At 41.9% G+C, this 23,075-nt stretch overlaps 1 protein-coding gene across 1 annotated transcript in view; it reads left to right on the top strand.

Moving 5' to 3' along the window:
• Positions 1 to 23,075, top strand: part of ITGA9 (integrin subunit alpha 9) — a 240,159-nt gene that overhangs the window by 98,020 nt on the left and 119,064 nt on the right. The window contains 1 exon segment of the mRNA XM_039548705.1: positions 13,313 to 13,468. Within this exon segment, the coding sequence (XP_039404639.1) occupies positions 13,313 to 13,468 (156 nt within the window).

Genomic DNA, 23,075 nt, shown 5'->3' with positions numbered 1-23,075 from the left:
GTGTATTTAGCTGTCCGGGCCTGCAGCTGGGAAGAGGCTAATTCTGCCCTTCCCCAGCTTTGCTGAAATCTCTTCTCTTGCCCCAAATCACAGCATATTCTGTTTATCCATTTAGAGTCACTGCATATCATCTAGAGTAGTCTTCCATGTAAGCCACAAATTTATGTTATTTACAATTTACATATTGTGGAACAGAGAGATGGGGATTTGAAAAAGTGCTGCTGTTAGGATAAACACACTTGACCCATTGGATAATGTATAAAATAATCAAAAGGACTCAAAGAAGAACATGTAATCAAAGGAGTTGTGTAAAGCGGTAATACCTGCACCTAGTCATACTAGGTTAAAACCTTATTTCAGCTCATGCAGTATTGCTGTTGTAAAATGTCATTTTTTGTATTCCCTGTGAATGCATCTCCCACATCAGAGTAGAGCTCTCAACTTTGATCTGAGGAACTTCTTTGCACTTATTTGTGGAAATATTTGCCGTGTTTGTTTTTAAAGCCCACGGAACTTGAAGGCAAAGTTTTGGTTTTCCTTGGTTCCTCTGAGAAACTCTTGTTTGTTTTGCTCTCATCTGTGGGGATAAACAGTCTCCCTTTATCATTGTACAATATCCTCATATCCTCCAGCCCAGCCATCTGAGAGCTGGGCAGCTGTATTTGCTGATGTGGCTTTTAAGCTGGAGGCTCTTGCCTCTTCTTCAGTGATCGATGAAACAAGGGGAAAAGCTTTATCATTGTTGAAAGGAATGGCAAGCTTTCTATCCATTTGTGATTTCAGCTGTAAATGGACTAAAATGGCCATAAGATTTCTGAAATACAGATGTACTGATTCTTTCCTGTTTTTCCTTTTGGTTTCATGTAAGTTGTGAGCAGAGGCTCAGAGTCTGAAGAGGGGAGGGTGTTAGCAAAATAGTGCCTGGATGATCAGAGGAGAATGGAAGAAGAGGAGAAAAGTGGTGGGGAGGAAGACAACATGAAGACAGGGTGTTACTGAGGTGATTGTCAGCATTCTGATACATAGATATGTGCAGAACAGGAGAACTAGAGGCTAGCAAAATGTCCCTGGCATCATGCTTAAGGCTTGTGCTATGTAATGGATAAGTTTCCTTTGACTCTTATTCTCAATATTTCTTGGTTAATAATATTAATTCCTATTAGTTTGAGTGTTATAGAATAGTGAATGGGAATTTGTCATCTTTAGAGACAAATATTGCTTCCAGGATAATATGGTTCCCTCACCGTCTTCAGATATCACAGCTCATATCTGTACAGAAGCCATGGCACAGGGGAGTAAAGAGCTCAACCAGTGGGTCCTGATTTCAGAAGGCTTCTATTAAATACCTAGGATGTGAAACATGAATTGATATTTAACATAAAAGTAGACATCACAGATGAGCTCTGTTCACGTTTTTAAATTCATGTGACAAAGCAGATAATCATAACACTCTTTCATTTTACTTGTATTGATTTTAAATCCTGTTTTGAAGAGGATTAGACTAATAAATACTGCCTCCTCTGTTTAATAGTGCAATAGACTTGGGTCACGTTATTACAACCATATTGAGTTTTTGTGGCCAGGTTTTGGTAGACATGGGGACTGCAGGGTTTCTTCTGTGAGGAGCTACTGGAAGCTTCCCGCGTGTCCAACAGAGCTAATATCAATTGATTACAAGATGGACCTGCTGCTGACCAAGGCCTAGCCAGTCAGAGATGATGGTCACACCTCTGTGATAACATATTTAAGAAGAAAAGAGAAGTTACTGAGCAGGTGTAATTGTGCTCAGAGAAGAGAAGAGTGATAGTATGAGAGAGCAACAACTCTGCAGACACTGAGTTCAATGGAGAAGGAGGGGCAAGAGGTGCTTCAGGCACCAGAGCTGAAATTCCCCTTCAGCCCCTGGTGAAGACCATGGTGATGCAGCTGTGCTGCTGCAGCCCATGAAGGACCACAGGGATGCAGAGATCCCCCGGCAGCCCATGGAGTAGACCCATGCCAGAGCAGCGGATGCTCAAAAGAAGGTTGTGATGCTGTGGGAAGCCTGTACTACAGCAGGCTCCTGGACCTACAGACCATGGAAAGAAAAGCACGTTTCTTGGTATGACTTGTGACTCTGTGGGTTACCCATGCTGGAGCGGCCTGTTCTTGCAGGACTGCACCCCATGGAAGGAACCCATCCTGGAGCAGTTCATGAAGAACTATAGCCTGTGGGAAGGACTCATGCTGAAGAAGTTCATGGAGAGCTGTCTCCTATGGGAGGGACACCATGCTGGAGCAAGGGAAGGACTCCTCTACCTGAGCAGCAGTGGAAACAACCTTTAATGAACTGACCACAACCCCCATGCCCCATCTCCCTGTGTCAGTGTAGTGGTTTGGTCCAAAATACTCATTACTGTTTATCTTCTGTGAGATAAGAATTAGGAGAAATGCAAAGCAGGCACCAAACTTGAAAGAATATAAAGAAGTTTATTAACAGACCTAAAAGAGGAAAGAAAAAAAAATTATACCACCTTCAGAACTCTCCTCCTCCCCCCACCTTCCTCCCTTCTCCCACTGACAGTGTAAAAAGACAACCCTTAAGATGTTCAGTCTGTTTACCACTTCCATAATAACCTTGTTCAGTCCATTTAGAAAGAGAAGTCTCTTCTTGCTCGTGCTATGAAAACATCACAACGAGACAGCTGCCCACTTCCAAATATTGTTCAGTCCATTTAGGAAGAGTAGTCTCTCTGCCTGCGTGTGAGTCCCTTCCCCCAACTTGCAGCTTTTCCCGCAACTGCTTTCGAGGGTCCACTCTTGAAGGTTTTTGGGGTACAATTTTAAGGTTGAGCCATTCAGAAACAAAAACAGAGGCCCTTCTCCTTCCCTGGGAGCAAAGGGTCTTCATCATCTTCATCTTTAGGACTATCTCTGGGAGCATCTCTAGGAACTGAGGTTTTCTCCTTTCCCATTTGGAGCAAAAGTCCTCATCTGGTTCATCTCTCCCTGTCCAAACCTCTCATGAAATTACGGCTGCGTCAGCATCTGCCTATCTCAGCGCAGGTGCTTTTGCTCACGAGTTGAACACTCCACCCCCCATATCTTCATGAAATTACAACAGGATACTCTGATATATCATAGCTTCACAACAGACTTTCAGCTTTAAGCATCTCCTCTCTCTCTTCCCTCAGGTTTTCAGCTCTTCACAGCAATAAAAGGGTTAATCTCACCTCGGCCTTGCAGCTTTGCAGCTGGAATGTTGAATTTTTCTTATGGCAGTGGAGAGGGGGGAGAGCCGAGCCGCTCCGGCTGCCCACGGCAAGGCAGTGGGGGGGGTTCCACGGCTGGAACAGGTCCATCGACCCAGGATGGCCGTGGCCCGGCCCGGCCTGGCCCAAGCAGGGCCTGGCCGGGCCCGCTGGCCCCCACACGGGGCCCGCAGCCACCTGTCCCAGCACCGGGAACAAGAGAGAATGAGCTGTGGGGAGTTTGCCTGTTCTTAAGTGTGCATCACAGAGGTGGTCACAACTTTAAGTGGCTTAGAGAATTGTCCATATTCCAACTGGCCAGCTGATAGGTTCTATCAGGTCCCAGAGGAAGCTGTAAGCCCCCCTTAGCAAGGACATCCCTTCTGGGACTATGCTTGCTAACCTGTGACAGTCACTCTGGTGGAGGAGGTATAGCCTGGGAAGGAGTGAGGGATGGAAGGAATGTGTTTTTAAGATTTTATTTCTTATTATCCTGCTCTGATTTTGGTTGGAAATAAATTCAGTTTGTTTCCCCAAGTCAAGTCTGTTTTGCCCATGATGGTAATCGGTGACTCCTTATCCTTGGATATTATTTGATGTCCTTGTCCTTATCTCAGCTCATGAACCTTTCATCAAACCACTCCCCTGTTCAGCTGAGGAGGGTGGTGATAGACCTGCTTTGGTGGGCACCTGGCATTCAGCCTGATCAAACCACTACAGCAACACTCCTCCCAGACTCCCATTGTGTGTTATCTGTTCTCCTGTTACCAAAAAAAGGATTTATATTTTTGAGTGTAAATACCTCCAGATTTCCTAAGTAGTCTGTTCTCATCTCAATAGTTTGTAAATTAAAGTATAAGAACATCATTCTTCTTATGTACTTTGCCTCTCTCTTTCAGATGCATGCAGACAGGAAAGCATGCTGAATAGTATGTTGTTTTCTTTGCAAGAGTTCCAAGGACCATTTCTATCACCTCTTCTTTACTGAATTAACTGTCAGTAAAAATACTGATGTTAACCAGAAGGTCTAGCTATCCTCTTCTACTCAGGATGATTCTGCTTACTTTCAGTCTTGACACAATTCTATCTTTTTTTTTTCCTGTGCATTTTTATAGGAAACTGGGCTTAACTAGAATGTTTCTTTGTTTCGTACATGTATTTCTTATGAAGCTGTATTGATGAAATGCTTTTTCTAGCAACAGCATTGAAAGAATCATAACAACATATTGTCAGGCCTTCAATTCAGGAAAAAAAAGGTTAAAATAAAGTATCCATCAAAATATATTTTCCACTGCTACTATGATGTTTCAGAACCATCCAGCCTTTCTGTCCACTGCCTCTTGACTCTTCTAGCAGATCTTCAGCCACCTGGACCCAGGGTTAGAACTAAAGTGACATCTGGACAGCTGTCAGTTGGTACAGACTGGTGCTTTTCTCAAACAAATCTGTTACAGCGGGGATTACTGTAACACGCATATATCAAACCAGGAGTCCCGTGGAAAAGAAGTATACATGGACAGATTCGTGGTAGATGTTTCAGAGATGTTTATTTCTCCAGCCGCATGGCCGGGGCTGTGCTCAGGAACTCCCCCAGTCACGGGACCCGAGGGTCCTTCCCACACAGGGAACACAAACCAACCAATGGGAACGAGGCTGAGCAGGGGCAGGGAAACCCCGTGTTTGTCCCCTCTGGGCCCCTCTCCCAGGGCTTCATGGCAGGGGAGGGACCCCAACACAAATCCACTGCAATTCTAGGGAATGTAGCAGGATAATCTCATCCATAGATGTTTGACCTACTGATAATAAGGTGACCTGCTGGATATGACATAGTTATACTTTAAGACAGTGTGAGAGAAAATGTGCCCCAGGACCCTGTCCTGGTACCAGCCAAGACAGTGTTAATTTTGGCAGTGGCCGCAAGGGGCATGGCTGGAACCTTGAGGTTATTCTATACCAGCTCATGTAATTTTCCAGTAACGGGGGAAGGGGTCCCTTTTCTGGGTCATGTAGTGTGGCGGTGGGAGTGGTTGGGTATTGTCAGGGGTTTTCCTCATGGTGAACGTGTGAATCATTCGCGTCTTTCTTGTACATATTCGTATTGTTGTTACTGCTGTTCATTGTCTTATTTCATTGGTGTTTCCAGTACACTGTTCTTATCTCAGCCCTTTTGGGCCTCCAATTCTCCTCTCCAGCCCACTGCAGGAGGAAGAAGGAGAGGAAGAGTGGAGTAAGCGAGCAGTGCATGGTTTGGAGTGATTCAGTGGGAACACTAAATTGGAGAATACCATTCTTAAACTGCCACAGACTCATATGCATGACAGGGTGGGGAATCCTATTTCAATTCATATAAATCTCTCTTCGATGGTTATTTTTACTGAGAAGTGACAAGCACCTTCAAAAGGGAGCAGGCATTTAATCAGCTACTTTGTGGGATGTTCAGTGGGAAACACTAAGGAGAAGAGCGTCCTTCTCCTGTGTCCTATACAGATATTCTGGGAGAAGCCTTTTGATTACTTTGCTGTTGGCTCTTGAAATGTGCCCAGGTACTTCCGCCATATTTTTTACAAGAGAAAGAAGAAAAACCATCATGAGAAGAAGAGAATGAAGGAAGGATGGCTGCTTTCTCTTACAGAGTAGGTCAGGGGTTTACTCATGGTTGTGAAGAAGCAGATAGAACTCAGGCCAGGACTGGGGGGCACAATGCTATTCAGTGTCAATCGAAAAGCAGTCATCAGCTGCTGAGCTGCATCATGCCATCTGTTTGAGCTACCACACAGCCAAAGGGGCATAGGACAGCAAGGAGGGCTCCTGACCACCTGTGTGGGCTATTGCCTCAGGAATGGGCTGGGAGAGGCGGTCCTTACCCCAAGTCCTTGGCTCTGAGGACAACTTGTGTGGGAGATTTTGCACTAGAAGTTTGTTGGATAACACATACACACAGCTGGTTTTATCCAGATGTATATGGGAAGAAAACAAGAGAGTGAACAAGAAAATACAGTATATGAATGCTGAAATTAACCATGAAGTTAACAACACTTTCCCAGGTCCATCCATTGGTGTGTTGATCTTTTAGCAGACCTGTTACTGTATATGATGGCTCAGGGGCCAAGGATCTTAAACTCCTTCTCCTCTAACAGCTTCATACACAGGTCCCCTGTGTTTGACTTCTCAGTCAGGATTGGACGCAAATGCTGTATAAAAGGAAACAGGTAGTTGGACTAACTCTTATTCTGCATTCAGTGCAGTTTAAGACACTGTTAAAGGAAATCTCTTTAAAGCTTTGTTTTGATAAAACATTGTATCAGCAAAATATGAAATGCAGAAACTCCAGTGAAAAAAAAAGAGTATACAACAGGTTACATATGTGCAGGAAGAGTCTGGATTTAATTATTGTCTCTATTCTGTATATTATTCCCTGCTGAAATACATGATATTTTCAGAAAGATAATAAATAAAAGTTTGAATTTTTATCCCTATTCCTCCTTCTTGGGTTCTATTTGTTCATCTAAGTTCACATCTTCATTTCATAAATACCCATCAGCTCCTGGGCTTTGTAAGGGTTTGTATTTTTGCATTGTCAGTATTGCAGGTGTCTTGTCATATTTTGCAGATTGGTTGTGCTTTGCCTGGTACCTGGAAAAAGCTGGATGTTTTAACCCAGCAGGTCTGTTTTCTTCAAAGGGGAGCAACATGATTTTAGACAGTCAAGGAATTTTCTTTGTTTTTCATCTAAAAAACCCCAATGAAAGACTGAAAGTGAACTATAAAAGAGAGAAAGGGAATGGGTAATAAAAACATAACTGAAAACAATAGGTCAAATAAAAGAGCTGACTTTCAAATGTATAAATAGAACATGAAACTGTATTGTCATAATGCATTTTAGTCCAAAGGTAGAAAATCAAAATCTGGGATCACTAATACATAATATCGAATTTGGATGGCAGTCACTAACTTTACTTACTGATTACCATGAAAAGATTATCCACAGCATATTATTGCTAAGCCGTTGTAACCTTTGACATGGAATATTTGTACTATTGATTGCAATCTCTCCTATGGCCACATCAGTAATATCTTTATCACTCGCCAGCTGATAGCGGGAATCCAGATGCACAAGGATGGTGAGCACTTAGACTCACAGTGAGACTGTACTCAGCTTGGGTTTCGACTTCCAGCTCTTCTTTTGGTGTCTCAGGGTGTTCTCTCAATGCATACAGGCTCCCAGGCGCCTGGTGTTTATTTAACTAGATTTAGGATTTGCTGTTTTCTTTCCCAGGACATCTTTTCACTTTTCAGTGTGTGTGCCAAGAAGACTTGCTGACCTAATGGAAACAGTTGTGTGCTGGAGTAAAGCATTTAGGAAGAGGATAAAGAAAGCACTCCCCTTCTTTCGAACACTAACCCTAAATAACTTTAGGGCATGTGATACCCTGCAAATACTTTGCTGCTTTCTTTCCTGTTCTAAACTTTGAGATTCTTCTGAAGTCTTGTAATAGTTGAAGTTTAGCAACAAAGACTATTCACCTCGTTGTTGAATTGTAGCTGTCACAAGATCTTAAAACAGTAGCATGTATGATTGAAATGTCAGACCTCTGATTGCCTTCACATACTATTAATTTGACAAAAAACTCACCAGTAACTGTGTAAATGAGCTTTTACCAATCAAGTAAACTTTTAATTTTGTCTATTCTCTGGAAAAGAGTTTGCAGTTGGGTTTTTTCCCTTCTTCAGTAACATCTTAAAAACTTCAAAAAGATATGTTTTAAAAAATCCCCAACTTGTGTGTGGAATGGGAACTAGATCTTTTCTAGCTGATATTGTCATGACCATGTTTTGTATGCCTTTGCAGTGGGGAGACATCAACTCTAAAATTATGCCAGTCTGAAATAACTTACTACAAGTCTAGACTATCTTTATCAAAGTAAGTGGAGTACAGAGGAAAGCTCTTGCGAGGACAAAGGTTGTTATTCTTTTGCATAGTAGGAGACTAAAAGTATTAACTTGCACTGGGACTTGACACCAAGGTATCTAAACTTGGAGTTGGTAAGTGTTGCAAGGAACAGGGCAAGGAAGTTTAGTTGCTCTTTATTAATATTCAGGTACTAGAATGACATGTACACATTCTTTCATTTGAAATGAATGAAAATTTGTCTTCCAGTTAAAAGCCAATTTGTCTAATTAATATTCTTACTGAATTGCATGGCTCTTAAACCTTGCACTGTGGGAGACTGAGATAACTGGAGAAGACAGTTCCTTTTAAAGCATTTTAAGCATTGTCATCTTACTGGTTCATAAGCTATAATGTATGTTTATTAAGACCTACAGCAGCGATTTCATTTGATAGATTGTGCCAGTAGTGGCTTTTGTTTCTGAAGGCTGGTGGACATTTGAGTAATTTTTGAGATCACTGGTCAGGGAACTGTTTATCTCTTGACACTGAGTTGAGGATTTATGTGGTAGTGACCTGTGAGCTGATTAAAGTTGTACGCTGGATTAGCATTAGCACAGTGTTTTTCATACATTTTGCAGCATTAATATGTTATCTGTTAAACTGGGATTGTCAAATTTATTCTGTGTACTTACACCTGTAAAAATTTCTAGTCTATTATGAGCGCTTGCTATTTAGCACCTGCAATAAATACATTTAGACTAAAAGTTTCAAGTTGAGTGTTTTAAAAAACAAGTCCTGGAATTCATTCTCTGTAATTTAACTAAACAGAACTTGATTCTCAGAAGTACTGAAAAGCTGTTCTGAATTCAGTAAAAGCGCTGAAATTCATGCATGGGTTAAAATCCTGAGGATCAAGTCAGAGGGAGTAGAAAAAAGGGCAGATCAGAGAACTTTCCCACAGAGAAAGAAAAGAGAAATCCAGAAAGATGTGATCAAGAACAAAAGCACCAAGCAACTGTATAAGTCATCCTGATGATTATGTGTATTTCTTCAGATGATGCTGCTGAAAGTTAGTTCATATTCATTCCTTTAAAAGGCAATGTTTCATCCTTTATTCCTGCTGTAGATTGTGGGGATTATTTACATCTCAATTTATTTCTCAGCTCATTGGCCGTAATTAAAAATGGAATTTGGTACTCTCCAGAGTCCTTGCTGGAGACTTTCACCTTTTAGAAGAAAGGGGATTAAATGTGATGATTTATTGAGCTCATGTACAGCCCCCTGTACTGTGGCACAGAGCCAAAAGAAAGCTGAAATTATATCCAGTCCGGCATCCACTTGCACCATGAGTAGAATAAATCCTATCCCTTGATGAAAACTCTGTCTTGTTCCAGCCAAATTTGCTTGAATTCCTGATGTGTGTGGGCTCTTGTTAGCTTAAGGTTAGAGAAAGCAGTGGCTGCCTGCCAAGGCAATGTGCCTTTAGGATGTTGGACTTGATATTTGTGTGTTGTCATGATATGCCTTAGGCCATGCCTATGAGAAGTGCCAAAAATTATTTCTTACAGTTATCACACTCCATCTTCAAGAGGGAATTGGAAATGATGTTCAGAATCACAGATGTGACATTTGATCACTGCTCTTTGGTTACTTTTCAGATTTTTAGGGCTTTTTGGTACTAAAGTCAAACAGAAATACAGTCATAAATCTGGCAGAAGCTTTGCTTTCTTACTTGTTACTCCTCTGCTAAATCAGAGAAAAAAAAAGGAAGAAATATGTGGCCATGTACAGTTACTTCCACAACATCCAAAAATTTCTTTGAGATGATTGTTCTGTGAGAGGAGATAGCAAGCCTTTGTTATCACATTTGCTAGGATAAGCTTTCAGGACCATGATATGTCTTAAAACATTTTTAGGTGCCTTTTTGCTTTCATAGATGCTCTTAAAAGTGTGCTCTTTTTTGACTGTGAGTTCTTTGTCTTTGCTAAGTACTAATGAGGGATCATCCTGTAATACTCTTGGTAAAAACCTAGCTTATTCATACCAAAGCACCTTTGTCTTCAACTCAGAGGGATGTCATGCAATGTGCCTCACAGGAAAAGAGAAAAGATCCTGATGAAAGGATGCAGATGGCTAGGTCTCTTTCTGTTGCAGGAAGGGATACTGGCAGAAGGGACTAAATGTATTGATTTCTGCAAAAGCCTTATTAGAAAAATTTCTGATGTCCAGAACGAAATCTGGTCTGAAAAAGAGAAGGGAGAAAACCCTACCAGCCTAGAGAAAACACTTGTAAGAGCATAAGATTGCTGATGGCAAACCCAGCTTCAGGACCCCAATTCCAATGCAGGCACAGTGAAAACTTGCACCAGTTCAGTGACTCCAGTCTGTACAGATTGGGTGTTTATTACTGTTACTCACTGAACCCTAGTTGCATAGTTGTTTCTGTTCATAATTTGAACTCCTTGTATATTACACTTGTTGTAGTGTCCTTCAAACATTTTTTTCAATTACTGAAGCTGTGCTATGATTTGCCAAGTTTGTTTTTTCAGGGCTCAGAAATGTCTTTAGCCTACACCACTTCCTCAGCATAGCAGCCTTGTGGTGTCAAACGGTGATTACATGTAAAAGCTGCTTGTGGAAATCAAATCCCTTGACAAATCCAGTTCACTAGGGTCATCCAACTTCTGCAAAAAAAATGTATAGTTTCCTTGATTTGAAGGATTCTCATTGAACCTTTTGATTTCCTCTTAGAAATCAAGAATACTTAAAAGCAATATGTGGGCTGTGTCATCAATATATGGTTCAACACAGGAAGCAATACATTTGGGTAGACTGAAAGAGAAAGAAACTGGTCATATTTCCAGCCTAAAATAGTACTTCTCCAGAGTGTGCTTGGCCAAATATTAATTATTCTCTTTATGTGCTGACATCTCTGACAGTCTGTGGTGTACCTGTGAGACAGAACTGTCTTGCCTCTGTCTTACTGAGGATAAACGCCACAGACTGTTGCCTTCATTTTTGAAGGATGTGAGCAGAAGGGACTGAACATGTAGCAAAATTAATAACTGGGTATCATTCATAATTTTATCCTTACTTAAAGATGAGTATGTGAAATGTATTTCCCAGGGCTGTGGTGATGGAAAATTCACAATTTCATCAGTAAAATGAAGCAGAACATCAGCAAACCATAAAGGCACACTCCAACCTTCATCAAAGTCAATAGGAAACTTACCTTTCAACTTTAAAGGGCATTGGACTGAACCCTGCAAACCATATTAAAACACGTAGAAGTGATTAAGTACTTATTCTTCCCATACTGCAGTAATAAAGCTACAAAAATGATAGGTGGATTTTAATTTAACCCTCTGCGTACATTTTTATTGTTCTGTGTTTACATAGTTGGTTGCATATGGTTGGATGAGGTGGCAATTTGCCTGATGATTTGTGTTTGACTGTTGCTGTATGGCATGCTCTTTTATAGTCTTGTTTCTTTGTATATGAAGTCTTCTCGTAGGCTGTGCTTTTCTGTGAGAGCAAAGCTAGCAGCTTCTGTGAGTTGTAGTGTTGTTATGTAGTAGTCTCAGTATGGTACGATTCCTACCTGGGGATGGGACTGAGGAAAGGGGCTGCAGGCATGAGTGTCTCTCCTGCTGAGAGGACTAACAGTGCTGCAGAACATGCATAGTTCTTTTTATGGGACTGGGAAGCAGTCAAGCTATCACCACTGCTGCTGTGTCTGTAGTTGATCGGTGTTCTTTACCAAGAAAGCACAAATCGCTCCAAGCAATGTACAGTCTGAACTTCAGAGTACTGGAAGACACTGGTATTAGGGTAGGGAATTTAAGGGCTGGCTGAAGGTGCAAGAGGGTAAATGTCATCCAGCCCGACATCTGCTATTTTTCATCCAACTAACCGATGATTTTGGTTAGCCATTAATCTTTGACTTCAGAGATCTGTGGATAGTCAACATATTGGAGAGAGCAAACGGTTGTCTTGAAACATATCAAACAGGGTGGTCTGAAAGCCAGTTAGTACCCAGGTTTCCCACATCTGGAAGGTGTAATTTTAATGGCATTGTATCTCAATTGCTTCTTGTGGTTGGTGGGCTGTGTTCAGACAAGCCCACTAAGCAGTGCAAGGTAAAGTTGAGAGTTGGCCCATTTGAATGTTTGATTTGCTTACTTATGGGATTTATTTATTGCCTCAATTTCATCTGTGCTGAATTCATGCTATGTTTTTAAGTAACTAAAATTTAAGAGGAATGTTCGCCTATGAAAAGGTAGAGCATTTGCACTTAGGTTTTCTGGTAGATTGGATTTTGGAAGTCCAATCCAAAGTCTGTGAACAGAGCACAATGAGCACTTTGTCCTGGCACAGCAATCTGGATTTAGGCATTGCATGTTGTGACAAATGGTACGAATTTTGTGGCTTGGGCTCCAGCAGCAAGAAAAGACAATCCTTTTGTCCCATTGGCCAAATAATATAGCACCATTTTATACATCTGGTATGAAGCCTACAATAAGCAAATAAAGAAACTGAAAAACTTTCTTCTTTCACAAACTGAAAGTGTTACTGTGCTGAGGATGGGGGAAACTGTCAATTTCACTTTGAGAAACATACTGGAAGATGGATTTTCTTGCCCCTGCATGTCTGTACTCCTATTTTATAGCCACATTAGTACCTTTACTCATCCATTCATTTCACTGATATTGCAAAAAAACAAGAGAAGATGGAGTTTTCTGTTCTTTTAATGAGTGGATCTCACTAGAGATGATCTCAGTCAAAGTCTAGGATTTAGAAACCCCAGAGATTAATATTATTTGCTCTTTGCTTCTGCAGGAAGAATTTAATTGCTTTCTAATTTATTTTCTTTTTAAAGAAAATATTTTTATTGAAAACCACTTGATTTATAGGAGGGCTAAATATTCCACTGCTTCTGTGTATTGAAAAGTAGGTCCCAAAAAAATAACTTTAAATTTTTTTTTTTAAACTTCTGACTTGTTCATTGTAATGTGCTTATTCCTGTTTGACCTGGAGAAAGATAAAGGAAGTAGAGAAATCTGTCTGCAGGTTGAATCTGGTTTAATTGCATATTTAATTAAATGATCTAGTTTAATCAAATGTGTAGTTGTAGGTAGAAACTTGCTTGCCTATACACATAGGTGAAATATCTATTTGGTTTCTTGTACAGAAAAGAGTTGAGGACGTCATCTCTCCAATTGTGTTTGAAGCTTCATACAGCCTTGGGGAACATGTGATAGAAAGAGGAAAAGAGGACAAGGAACTACCTGCACTGAAGCCCATTCTTCGCTGGAAGAAAGGACAAAAGATAGCACAAAGGAATCAGGTCAGATTTTGACTACATTATTTCCCAAGAAGGCCTGTGGCTGAACTGACAGCAGAGGTGGTTCTAAAAGTGGATTGCCAAGCTCTGGGTTGCTTGCATACAAGCAACCCAGAGCTTGGGTTGCTTGTATGGGTTTTTGGGTTTTTGTACAATCTCTACTGTTACTAACTTCAATGCTGCTCTGTTATGTAGTAAAGACTTGTGCCTCCAAGGCTGGACAGCACAAAGTGAGGTCACTTTCTTGTTTCAGGGTGTTTGTGCTGGGAAGGGAAAGATGAGAAAGGTCCTACTCCTCCTGGCTCTTCCCTTAATGTAGGAGGTTCTTGTGAAAGGCTTGGTCCTGGCCTTCTTTCTAGATTAAGCCTTTATTAGTGCAGAAGGGGATATGGGAACTGTCTGAGGGGAGAGCTATGGGCAGAATAACAAAAAATTTGCCTGGCTCAGCTGTCCTCTTCTCTTGAGGACTTCACATATCCAGTCATGTGGCGAGGGAAACCTGCTCCTGCTGTTATTGTAGGACATACCATGTTAAATAGGACGGTTTTATTTCAGAGAAAGTAAAGTGTAGGTGAAGCCATGTACTTATTAGGATCCTATTTTGCTCCACTGCAATGCCGAGAAGCCCTTCTATCTTTAATTTTGGTGAGAGTAAGAGAATTCCCTTAATGGTGAAACAATCCTCATGTAACAAGTAAATATATTATTATTATTATTATTACTATTATTATACTTCCTTCTCTCCCCTTTTCTCACAGATTTCCTTCTCTCCCCCTTTCTCTCCCTAAGGGAGTAAAGTGTATGTGTTTATCCCACCTCTCTTGTTCGCCTGTCTTGATCTCACTAGCATCTTTGGAAAATGCAGGCCAATGTTGTGAGGTTTTGACAGCAGTGATCAAGACAATACTTATGAAGCTAATAAACACTTTCAGGGTTCATGAAGAAGGTGCTCATGTTGAGGTGAGAGACTCTGCTAGTGGCCTTTTGAAAGGTTCCCTTTTTAGTAGATGCAGAACTGTTACAGTGGGGATACTGTAACACGCGTATCAAACAAGGAGTCCCGTGGAAAAGAAATATATATGGACCGATTCTTGATAGATGTTTCAGAGAGATGTTTATTTCTCCAGCTGCATGGCCGGAGCTCTGCCGAGGAACTGAGGCAATCATGGGACCCGAGGGTCCTTGCGCGCGCAGGGGAACACAAAACAACCAGTGGGGAACGAGGCTCCCCAGGGGCAGGGAAACTCCATGCCTCTCCCCCAGGGCCTCTCTCCCAGGACTACATGGCGGGGAGGGAGGGACCCCAACACACAACAGTCTGCCAAGGAAGGAGCCTGCAGGACAATTCAGCCTTCCACTGTGCCAGCACTGGAACATCCAGCCATGAATTCAAGGCTACTCAGTGAAATCAAACTTCTGTGGCATGCAAAGCTTCTTGCGTGTCAGAATTGCAGGGTAGTTTAGACTGGAAGGGTCCTCTGTAGATCTAGTTCCTTGCTTAAAGCAGAGCTAACTTAAAAGCTAGATTGAGTTGCTTAGGGTTATAGCCATTCAAGTTCTTTTTCCAAAGGATGCTTATACAGTTATGAGCTACCATTGCTTGTGAATATGAAACTCCCCTCCCCTCCCCTCCCTCCCCTCCTCTCTCCTCCCCCCTCCTCCCCGCCATTTTTTCAGCCATGAAAAGTCTGTCTAGAGTAAATGGTTTGATCTGGTTTTTAACCTTAAGTTAATTTTCTATTGACATGATAGCATCATCATTTGTATCATTACTTTCTGATTCATCTCATAAGGTCCCTGAATACTACTTTAAAAAAATAGTAACTGTTTTATTTGATTCATTATATAACCAAGTGCTTTGAACTGTATTGGGTTATAATCCTTGTATTTTAAGGCATGATTTTTTATTCAAGTATGCTTTATTTTTATAAATTTGTGAATGAAAGATGCATTCAAGAATGACTTATTTTTATGAAGAGGGATTGTGGGGCTGTTGTGTATATGAATTTTGTATTGTTACAACAATATGATGGGAATTTGTGGAGAACTTTGGAACTTGCACACTGCTGTAAACCTGAGTGTTACATGAACAAAGCTGCTTGTATTCTTTACTAATCGGCTTCAACTCAAAAGGTCACATCTTGCCCTGCAGGCAAGTCTCGAATCAATGTTAAAATACCTAAATACTGAGGTTATAGAGCAGGGACAAAAATATGTTGAGAATTTCTCTGACTTGTTTTCTTTTGCAATTTGGATGGGAGGGAACCAGCTTAACAATCCCTTTTCATTCCTTTCCCAGATGTTGTTCACTTAGCTTAGTAAGAAAAGGATTTTGACACTGGGTGTGCTGGCAAGTGTACTTTCAGCTAAGGAAGTGGTAAGAGTTTCAGAGTTAGTGTGGCAGTCATGGTGACAAAGCCCACATGGAGTAGCCTTAGGGCATGGTGCTGGTGTCCTCAAAGACTTAAGTTCATGGGAAAACTGGGACGTAGCATTCTCTTTCAGCAGTCTTATTATCTTGTAAGTAAAAATTATTTTAAAAGGCCAAAAAGGACAGTAGGAACCAAAGTTAATGCAATAAAGGATTTACATTTTCAAAGAATCTAATGATTATGGAGGAACCTTACATTTTGGAAGTCCAATTCAAGATTCTTGTGTTTTCTGTTTTCAGAAGATATGACACAGGTGAGGTCAGGTAGACAAAATTAGTGTTAATGTTAGTACTAGTGTCATTCAATATAGCTAGTTGTTGTTTTCAAAAGCCCTAGATCTTGTTGATTCAGTAAGAAGTGACTTTCCATTAGTCTCTTTGTTGCCTCCCAAATCGAGTTTCTACCTTCATCCACAGGAAAAAGCTAGTAAGTCTTCTTGCTTCAGGGAAATTATTGTGTGTTTAGAACTTGGTTTGGCTTAGTTCTTTGTAAATGGTTTGTACTATAACATTTATTTTTATATACCCACTGTATAAATACATGTCAACCAAGAAGGAGAAAGCTCTCCCGCCAAATACAGTGGGAATTTGTTCTTAGTATTATCCAGTAATGTATCTTAGAGTTCAAAACGTGATAGGCTAGAATTATGCCTGTTCTAAATACTGTAATAAAATCACCAGCTATTATGCGGATGAAGATACCATTTTGTTTTAGGAACATATCCTGAGTAGATTTAGTTGTGTCACTGTCTTCAGGTCTTTGTGAGTGCCAAAACTGTTTGTTAGTTAAAAGAAGAGATGGAAAATGTCTACAACCTTCTGTTCCTACTGTGCCACTGACTTGCAGTGAAAATTTGTGTCCAGTGTTGCACTCCTGGGTGAATGAGACTGCATGTTTCTTGGATGAACTTCACGTTTTTAAAGCAGACGTCTGTTTTTTTGAAATACTTGTGTTTGAATAGCTGGTTAAGTAAATAAATTAGCTTGGTTGGCAGGCATGAGAGAGTATAGAAGGATTTTCATGGAGCTGATTTATGGACACACCTAGTGATTTTTGGTTTGCTGCACAAATAATGTCATTCTGTATTTTAAAACATGCACATGCACCTCAATCTCATATTAAGAACAAAGAAATAATAGATCTGGACAGGTTGAAATACAGTGTCCATACACACAGCATGGTCCAGTTCTGTCAGTGGTGTCTTCTCCAGAGCAGAGATCCCTGTATGCTTTCTTGAGTCAGGTCATGTCACTGTCTTCAAGCTGAGCTGTGCCCACGACATTTCTTGGCATTGGAATGACGTCTTTATTCTGCCAAGCTGTTGTAATGGCTCTTGGCATGATTTTAACCTATGCCAACTACTGCAGACCATTCCTACGCATGCGTCAGGAGTTAGGATGCTCCTGTTTTGGAGGCCAGGGCAATTCAATTTACTGGTGCAGCTGGAGCCTGAGTAACTTAATACAGCTGTCAGTAGTTGGGTAGGTGGTACATTTGAAGATTAATTGGCTTATACCTAGGCACACTGGAAATCCCTGGGAGACTGAGTTCCTTATGAAATATCTTGCCACAAAACTCCTTCCTCCTTGGCAAGGCAAGATCCCAAATTATATTTTGCATTTATTTTTGCAGAGATCCACCATGGGCTACCCTTCCTGCCTAATTGCAATTATTTGGTTGGAGTGGGATTGCTGAAAGCAATTTATATTCCTCCCTCTGCCATCCCTTCAGTAGTGTCTCTTTTGCTCTTGATGAATTTAGTCAGCTCAAATAGGAGACAAATGATTACATTTGGCTTAGATGGCTTGAGAAGTGGCAATGTGCTAGTCTTGAGCTAGCCCAGAGTCTTCCTCTCAGTGAAATGGATGAATTCTCCTGTAGTTTTCCTCAGTTGGAGAAGTTTGGTTTACAATCTTCCCCAGCCTGTACCAACTGCATGGGGTTGTTCTGACCAAGGTGCAGGACCCAGCACTTGGTCTTGTTAAACCTTATGCCATTGGCCTCGGCCCATCGATCCAGCCTGTCCAGATCCATGTGCAGAGCCCTCCTATCCTCTAGCAGATCAACACTCCCTCCCAACATGGTGTTGTCCACAAACTTACTGAGGGTTCACTCGATCCCCTTGTCCAGATCATCAGTAACTATATTTAACAGGACTGGGCCCAATAGTGGAGACCTAGGGGACCCCACTAGTGGCTGGCCACCAGCTGGAGGCAGCACCATTCACCACCACTGTCTGGGCCTGGCCATCCAGCCAGTTCTTAACCCAGAAAAATGTGCACCTGTCCAAGCCATGGGCTGCCAGCTTTTCAAGGATTATGCTGTGGGAGACAGTGTCAAAGGCTTTGCTGAAGTCCGGGTAGACACATCCACAGCCTTCCCCTCATCCAGCAGGCAGGTCACCTGGTCATAAAAGGGGATCAGGTTGGTCAGGCAGGACCTGCCTCTCCTAAATCCATGCTGGCTGGGTATGATCCCCAGGCTATCTTGTATGTGCCATGTGATCACACTCAAGATGAACTGTTCCATAATCTTGCTGGGCACTGAGGTCAGGCTAACAGGTCTGTAGTTTCCTGGATCCTCTTTTTGGCCCTTCTTACGGGTGGGCGTCACACTGGCCAGCTTCCAGTCATCTGGGACCTCTCTGGTTAGCCAAGACTGATGACAAATGATGGAGAGCAGCTTAGTGAGCTCTTCTGACGGCTCCCTCATCACGCTGGGATTGATTCCATCTGGTCCCATAGACTTGTGAGTCGCGAAGTGGGTCAGCAGGTAAATAACTTCTTCCTCCTGGATTACAGGGGATCAATTCTGCTCCCTGTTTCTGTCTACCAGCTTAGGGAGCTGGTTGCCATGAGGATAACTACTCTTACAGTTAAAGAATGATGCAAAGAAGGCATTAGGCACCTCAGCCTTTTTCTCATCCTTGGTGACTATGATCACCTTGCATCCAATAAAGAATGGTGATTCTCACTGGCCTTCCTTTTGTTGTTCATGTATTTATAAAATCATTTCTATTATCTTTTACAGCAGTGGCCAGATTAAGTTCTAGCTGGGCTTTCACCTTCCTAATTTTCTTTCTACATGACATAATGACATTCATGAAGCCTTCCTGAGTTGTCTACCATTTCTTTCAAAGGTCATAAACCCAAGTTCCAGTGAAAGCTCCCTGTTCAGCCAGGCTGGTCTTCTTCTCCAGTTCATCTTTGGGCACATAGGGAGGGCCTTTTCCTCTTCACCTTTAAGACTTCCTTCTTAAAGTATGTCCAGCTTTCCTGGACCCCCTTCTTATTAAGGATTGTTTCCTAGGGGGCTCTCTGAACCAGTGTCCTGAGTAGGCCAAAGTCCATCCTCCTTAAGTCCAAGGTAGCGGTTTTGCTTACCCCATTCCTTACTTCACCAAGAATTGATTACTCTATCATTTCATGGCCACCGTGCCAAAGATGTCATCTGACCACCACATTTCCCACCAGCCCTTCTCTGTAAACAGCAGGTCCAGCAGGGCACCCCCCTTGTTAAGCTCACTTACCAGCTGTGTCAGAAAGTTGTCTTCCACACGCTCCAGGGACCTCCTAGACAGCCTCCTCTCCACTGTGTTGAGTTTCTGGCAGACATCCCACAAGTTAATGTCTCTCACAAGAACAAAGGCTAGGGATCATGAAATATCAGTCAGCCTCTCACAGAATAGTTCATCCATCCCTTCATCCTCGTTGGGCTGTCTGTAACAGACTCTCATCAGGATGTCTGCCTTGTTGGCCTTCCCCCTGATTCTTACCCATAGATACTCAACCTTGTCATCATTATCCTTGAGCTCTATACAGTTGAAACACTCCCTAATGTACAGAGCCACACCATCATATCTTTTTCCTTGCCTGTCAATAGAATCATAGAATCGTCAAAGTTGGAAGAGACCTTTAAGATCATCAAGTCCAGCTATCAACCCAGTACTACCACTGTAACCCCTAAACCACTAAACAACATCACCCAGTGCCAGATCCAGATAATTCTTAAACGCCTCCAGAGATGGTGACTCTACCACAGCCCTGGGCAACCTTTTCCAATGCCTGACCACCCATTTTCTAACATCTAATCTGAATCTCAGCTGTCTCATCTTAAGGACATTTCCACTGCAGGCACAGCAGAAGAGACCAGTCCCCACCTCACTACAGTGTCCTTTCAGGTGGTTGTAGAGAGCAGTGAGGTCCCTCCTGAGTCTGCTCTTCTGGAGAATGAACAACCCCAGCCCCCTCAGCCATTCCTCATAAGACATGTTTCCAGACCTTTTACAAGCTTTGTTGCCCTTCCTTGGACATGCTCCAGTACCTCAATGTCCTTTCTAGAGTGAGAGGCCCAGAACGGAGCACAGCACTCTAGGTGTGGCCTCACCAGTGCTGAGGGTGATCACTGCCCTGGTCCTGCTGGCTGCACTGTTCTTCACAGAGGCCAGGATGCCATGAATCTTCTTGGCCACCTGGGCACACTGCTGGCTCATATTGAGCCAACTGTTAACCAGCACCCCCAGGTCCCCTTCTGCTGAACAGCTCTTGAGCCTCTCCTCCCCAAGCTTGTAGGGCTGCATGGGCTTGCTGGGACCCAAATGCAGCACCCAGCATGTTCCCTTATTGAACCTCATGCCATCCTCAGCCTGTTGATTGAGTCTGTCCCCATCTGTCTACAGAGAGCAGATCAGCACTCCCACCCAATTTGATGTTTCCTGCAAATTGACTGAGGGTACATTCTATGCCCTCATCCAGATCATCAATAACTATATTAAGAAGGACCGTCCCTAAAAGTGAGCCCCAGGGAACACCGCTAGTGACTGGCCACCAACTGGATTTAGCTTCATTCACCACAACTCTCTGGGTCCAGCTGTACAGCCAGTTTTTTACCTATTGAAGATTCCACCTTCTGAAGTGCTTGTAGCCATGAATTGCAGCACTCCAGTCTTGTGAGTCATCCCACTTCATTTCCGTGATGGCAGCTACATCATAGCTTTTGTGCTGCACAGTGGCTTCCAGCTTCTCTGGTTTGTTATGCATACTGTGTGCTTTGGTGTAGGTGCACTTCAGCTGGGCTATTGATTTCACCTCCAGCAGTGGTATGCTGCCCCTAGGCTCATCTCTAATGAGCCTGGTCTTATTCCCTTCCTTCTTCAAGCATAATGCTCTGATGAAGTCTGCGTGGACCTGAGGGAGCCTGATAGTTAACCTTCATCCCCTGCACCATGTGGTGCCAGCACACTGGTTTCACTCCCCTAGTATTGCTGCCTTTGTCACGTGTTCACTCCGCCACTCAGGGATATTGTGGAAATAATGTATTCTCATTTTATCCGGCACATCTGATGAAATCCTGGAACATTTTTCACAGTAATAATTGCTCTTCTAGTGGGAATTTAAATCAGCCATTTTGTGTTTGACTTAGCAACATATGTAAATGAACTGTTTCCATGAGTAATATAGTAAAGCATGGCAGGCCTCAAAATAATCGGTTTATGTTTCTTAATCTGTGGTCAGTAGACATGTACGTAATAGCTTTATTTTTCAGGCAACTTGAAGGTTTAAAATCAAAATAAATTCAGGTCTAAAATCAGGCTCCTGTATTTATGCGCATTGATGAAATTGGTTGTAAAGCTACAAACAGAAAATACTTCCTAGAAAAGTTAGTGAGATTTGCTTACAGCTCAGCATTTGAAAATTGGATCATAAATCCTGGTTTCTAAATAAGAGCCAGGAATCCAACTTTACCAGATAACATGTTTATAACCAGATAGCATCAATATCTAAAAAGTACAGAATTATTAGAATAACAAGCCCCCTTATTTAATTGTTTTTGTGTTACTAGCATGATCTAATTGCTAAATCATCTCTGCACATACCATAGGGTTTGGTGACAATTTACAGGAAACCAGTGTAGAGATTGAAATACTATATTCTTAATCCAGATTATTTTGCGTAACCAAAGTATTCCTGCAGAAGTTCATGGCACAATTTATGAAATTAAAGGAATGGATCCTCAGATACCAAAGACCGACTCTGCTACCTTTTAAGGGGTGCTATCTGAACCTTTTGTAGACTGATGTGTGAGGAAGTTGTTAAATATCTGATCTAGAGAGAATCACTGTTCTCTTTTCCAGTCCATTAAATATTTTCAAGGGTTCTTTTGAGAATTCTGTTTCTCCCCTTCTCTTCAAACAATGACCCTCAGCTGTCACTTTCCTTTTCTGTGAAAAGATAGGCAAAACTCTCACTAGAATAGTGCCGGCAACCTCTCAAAGTCTTGATGGTACATTTTGGCTACAACCTGAAATTTCCATGTGCTTTCCTGAATTTTGGTAGGTTGGATATTTTGAAATGCTTTTTCCCCCTTAATTTATTGAAAGACTTCCAGTATTTTCTGTGGGCTGGAGAGGCACAGGAGATTTTTATTTTTTATGTTTCCTGTTCTCTTCCCTACTTCCAGAAACATAGATTTGTTTAATTTTAGATAGCCCTTGAAAGAAAGTGAAAGCAGCTTAGTAAGCCTGTTTTGAAATCACAGATCACCTTCCTCAGAGCACAGGGCTCTGACCAGCTAAAGCCAGGCTCTTTCTTACTTGTTTTGCCTCCTAGCAGCTTTCAGTAGAGTCCACTACCAGCAAGAAGGAAAAGGAGATTATCTACATGCCCAATACCCAGCAGCTTTATGCTTAGGATACAGGAACTAGAGATTTATCCCTCTCCTACCTTCTAAGCTTAGCCCTGGCCTTTACCACAAGATGTGGAATTTAGTCCTTACACCTCTTTTCAAGAGGCATAATGAACACAAAGGTACTTCCTTTGAGGCCCTAATCTGACTATATGTAGACATATTCCCTCCCTGATCAGCTCTAGATCTCTCTTTACTGTATGTTTGATTGTGTACAGATATGTATATTCACTTTTTATAATGAGTGTACTTTAATGTAGGCTTTTTGACCTACCCCCTGGAGGACATGGGTGCCATCCATCTTTTCTAACCCCTCAGGGTTAGAAAAGAAATATCTGTCACATTACTGGACCTTCCAAAGAGCACAATCTTTTTTTACTCAGAGATCTCGCCACGCAGAATTTGAGAAAACCATGTTTGTTAAGGAGGTTTTGTGACTTGGTGCGAACTGCTCTTAAACAATTTCCCATAGCTGCTGGGTTCTGTGCAGCAGT

Source organism: Corvus cornix, chromosome 2 (assembly GCF_000738735.6).
Source record: "Corvus cornix cornix isolate S_Up_H32 chromosome 2, ASM73873v5, whole genome shotgun sequence".
Classification (NCBI taxonomy): Eukaryota; Metazoa; Chordata; class Aves; order Passeriformes; family Corvidae; genus Corvus; species Corvus cornix.
This window is presented reverse-complemented; position numbering and strand designations above follow the sequence as displayed.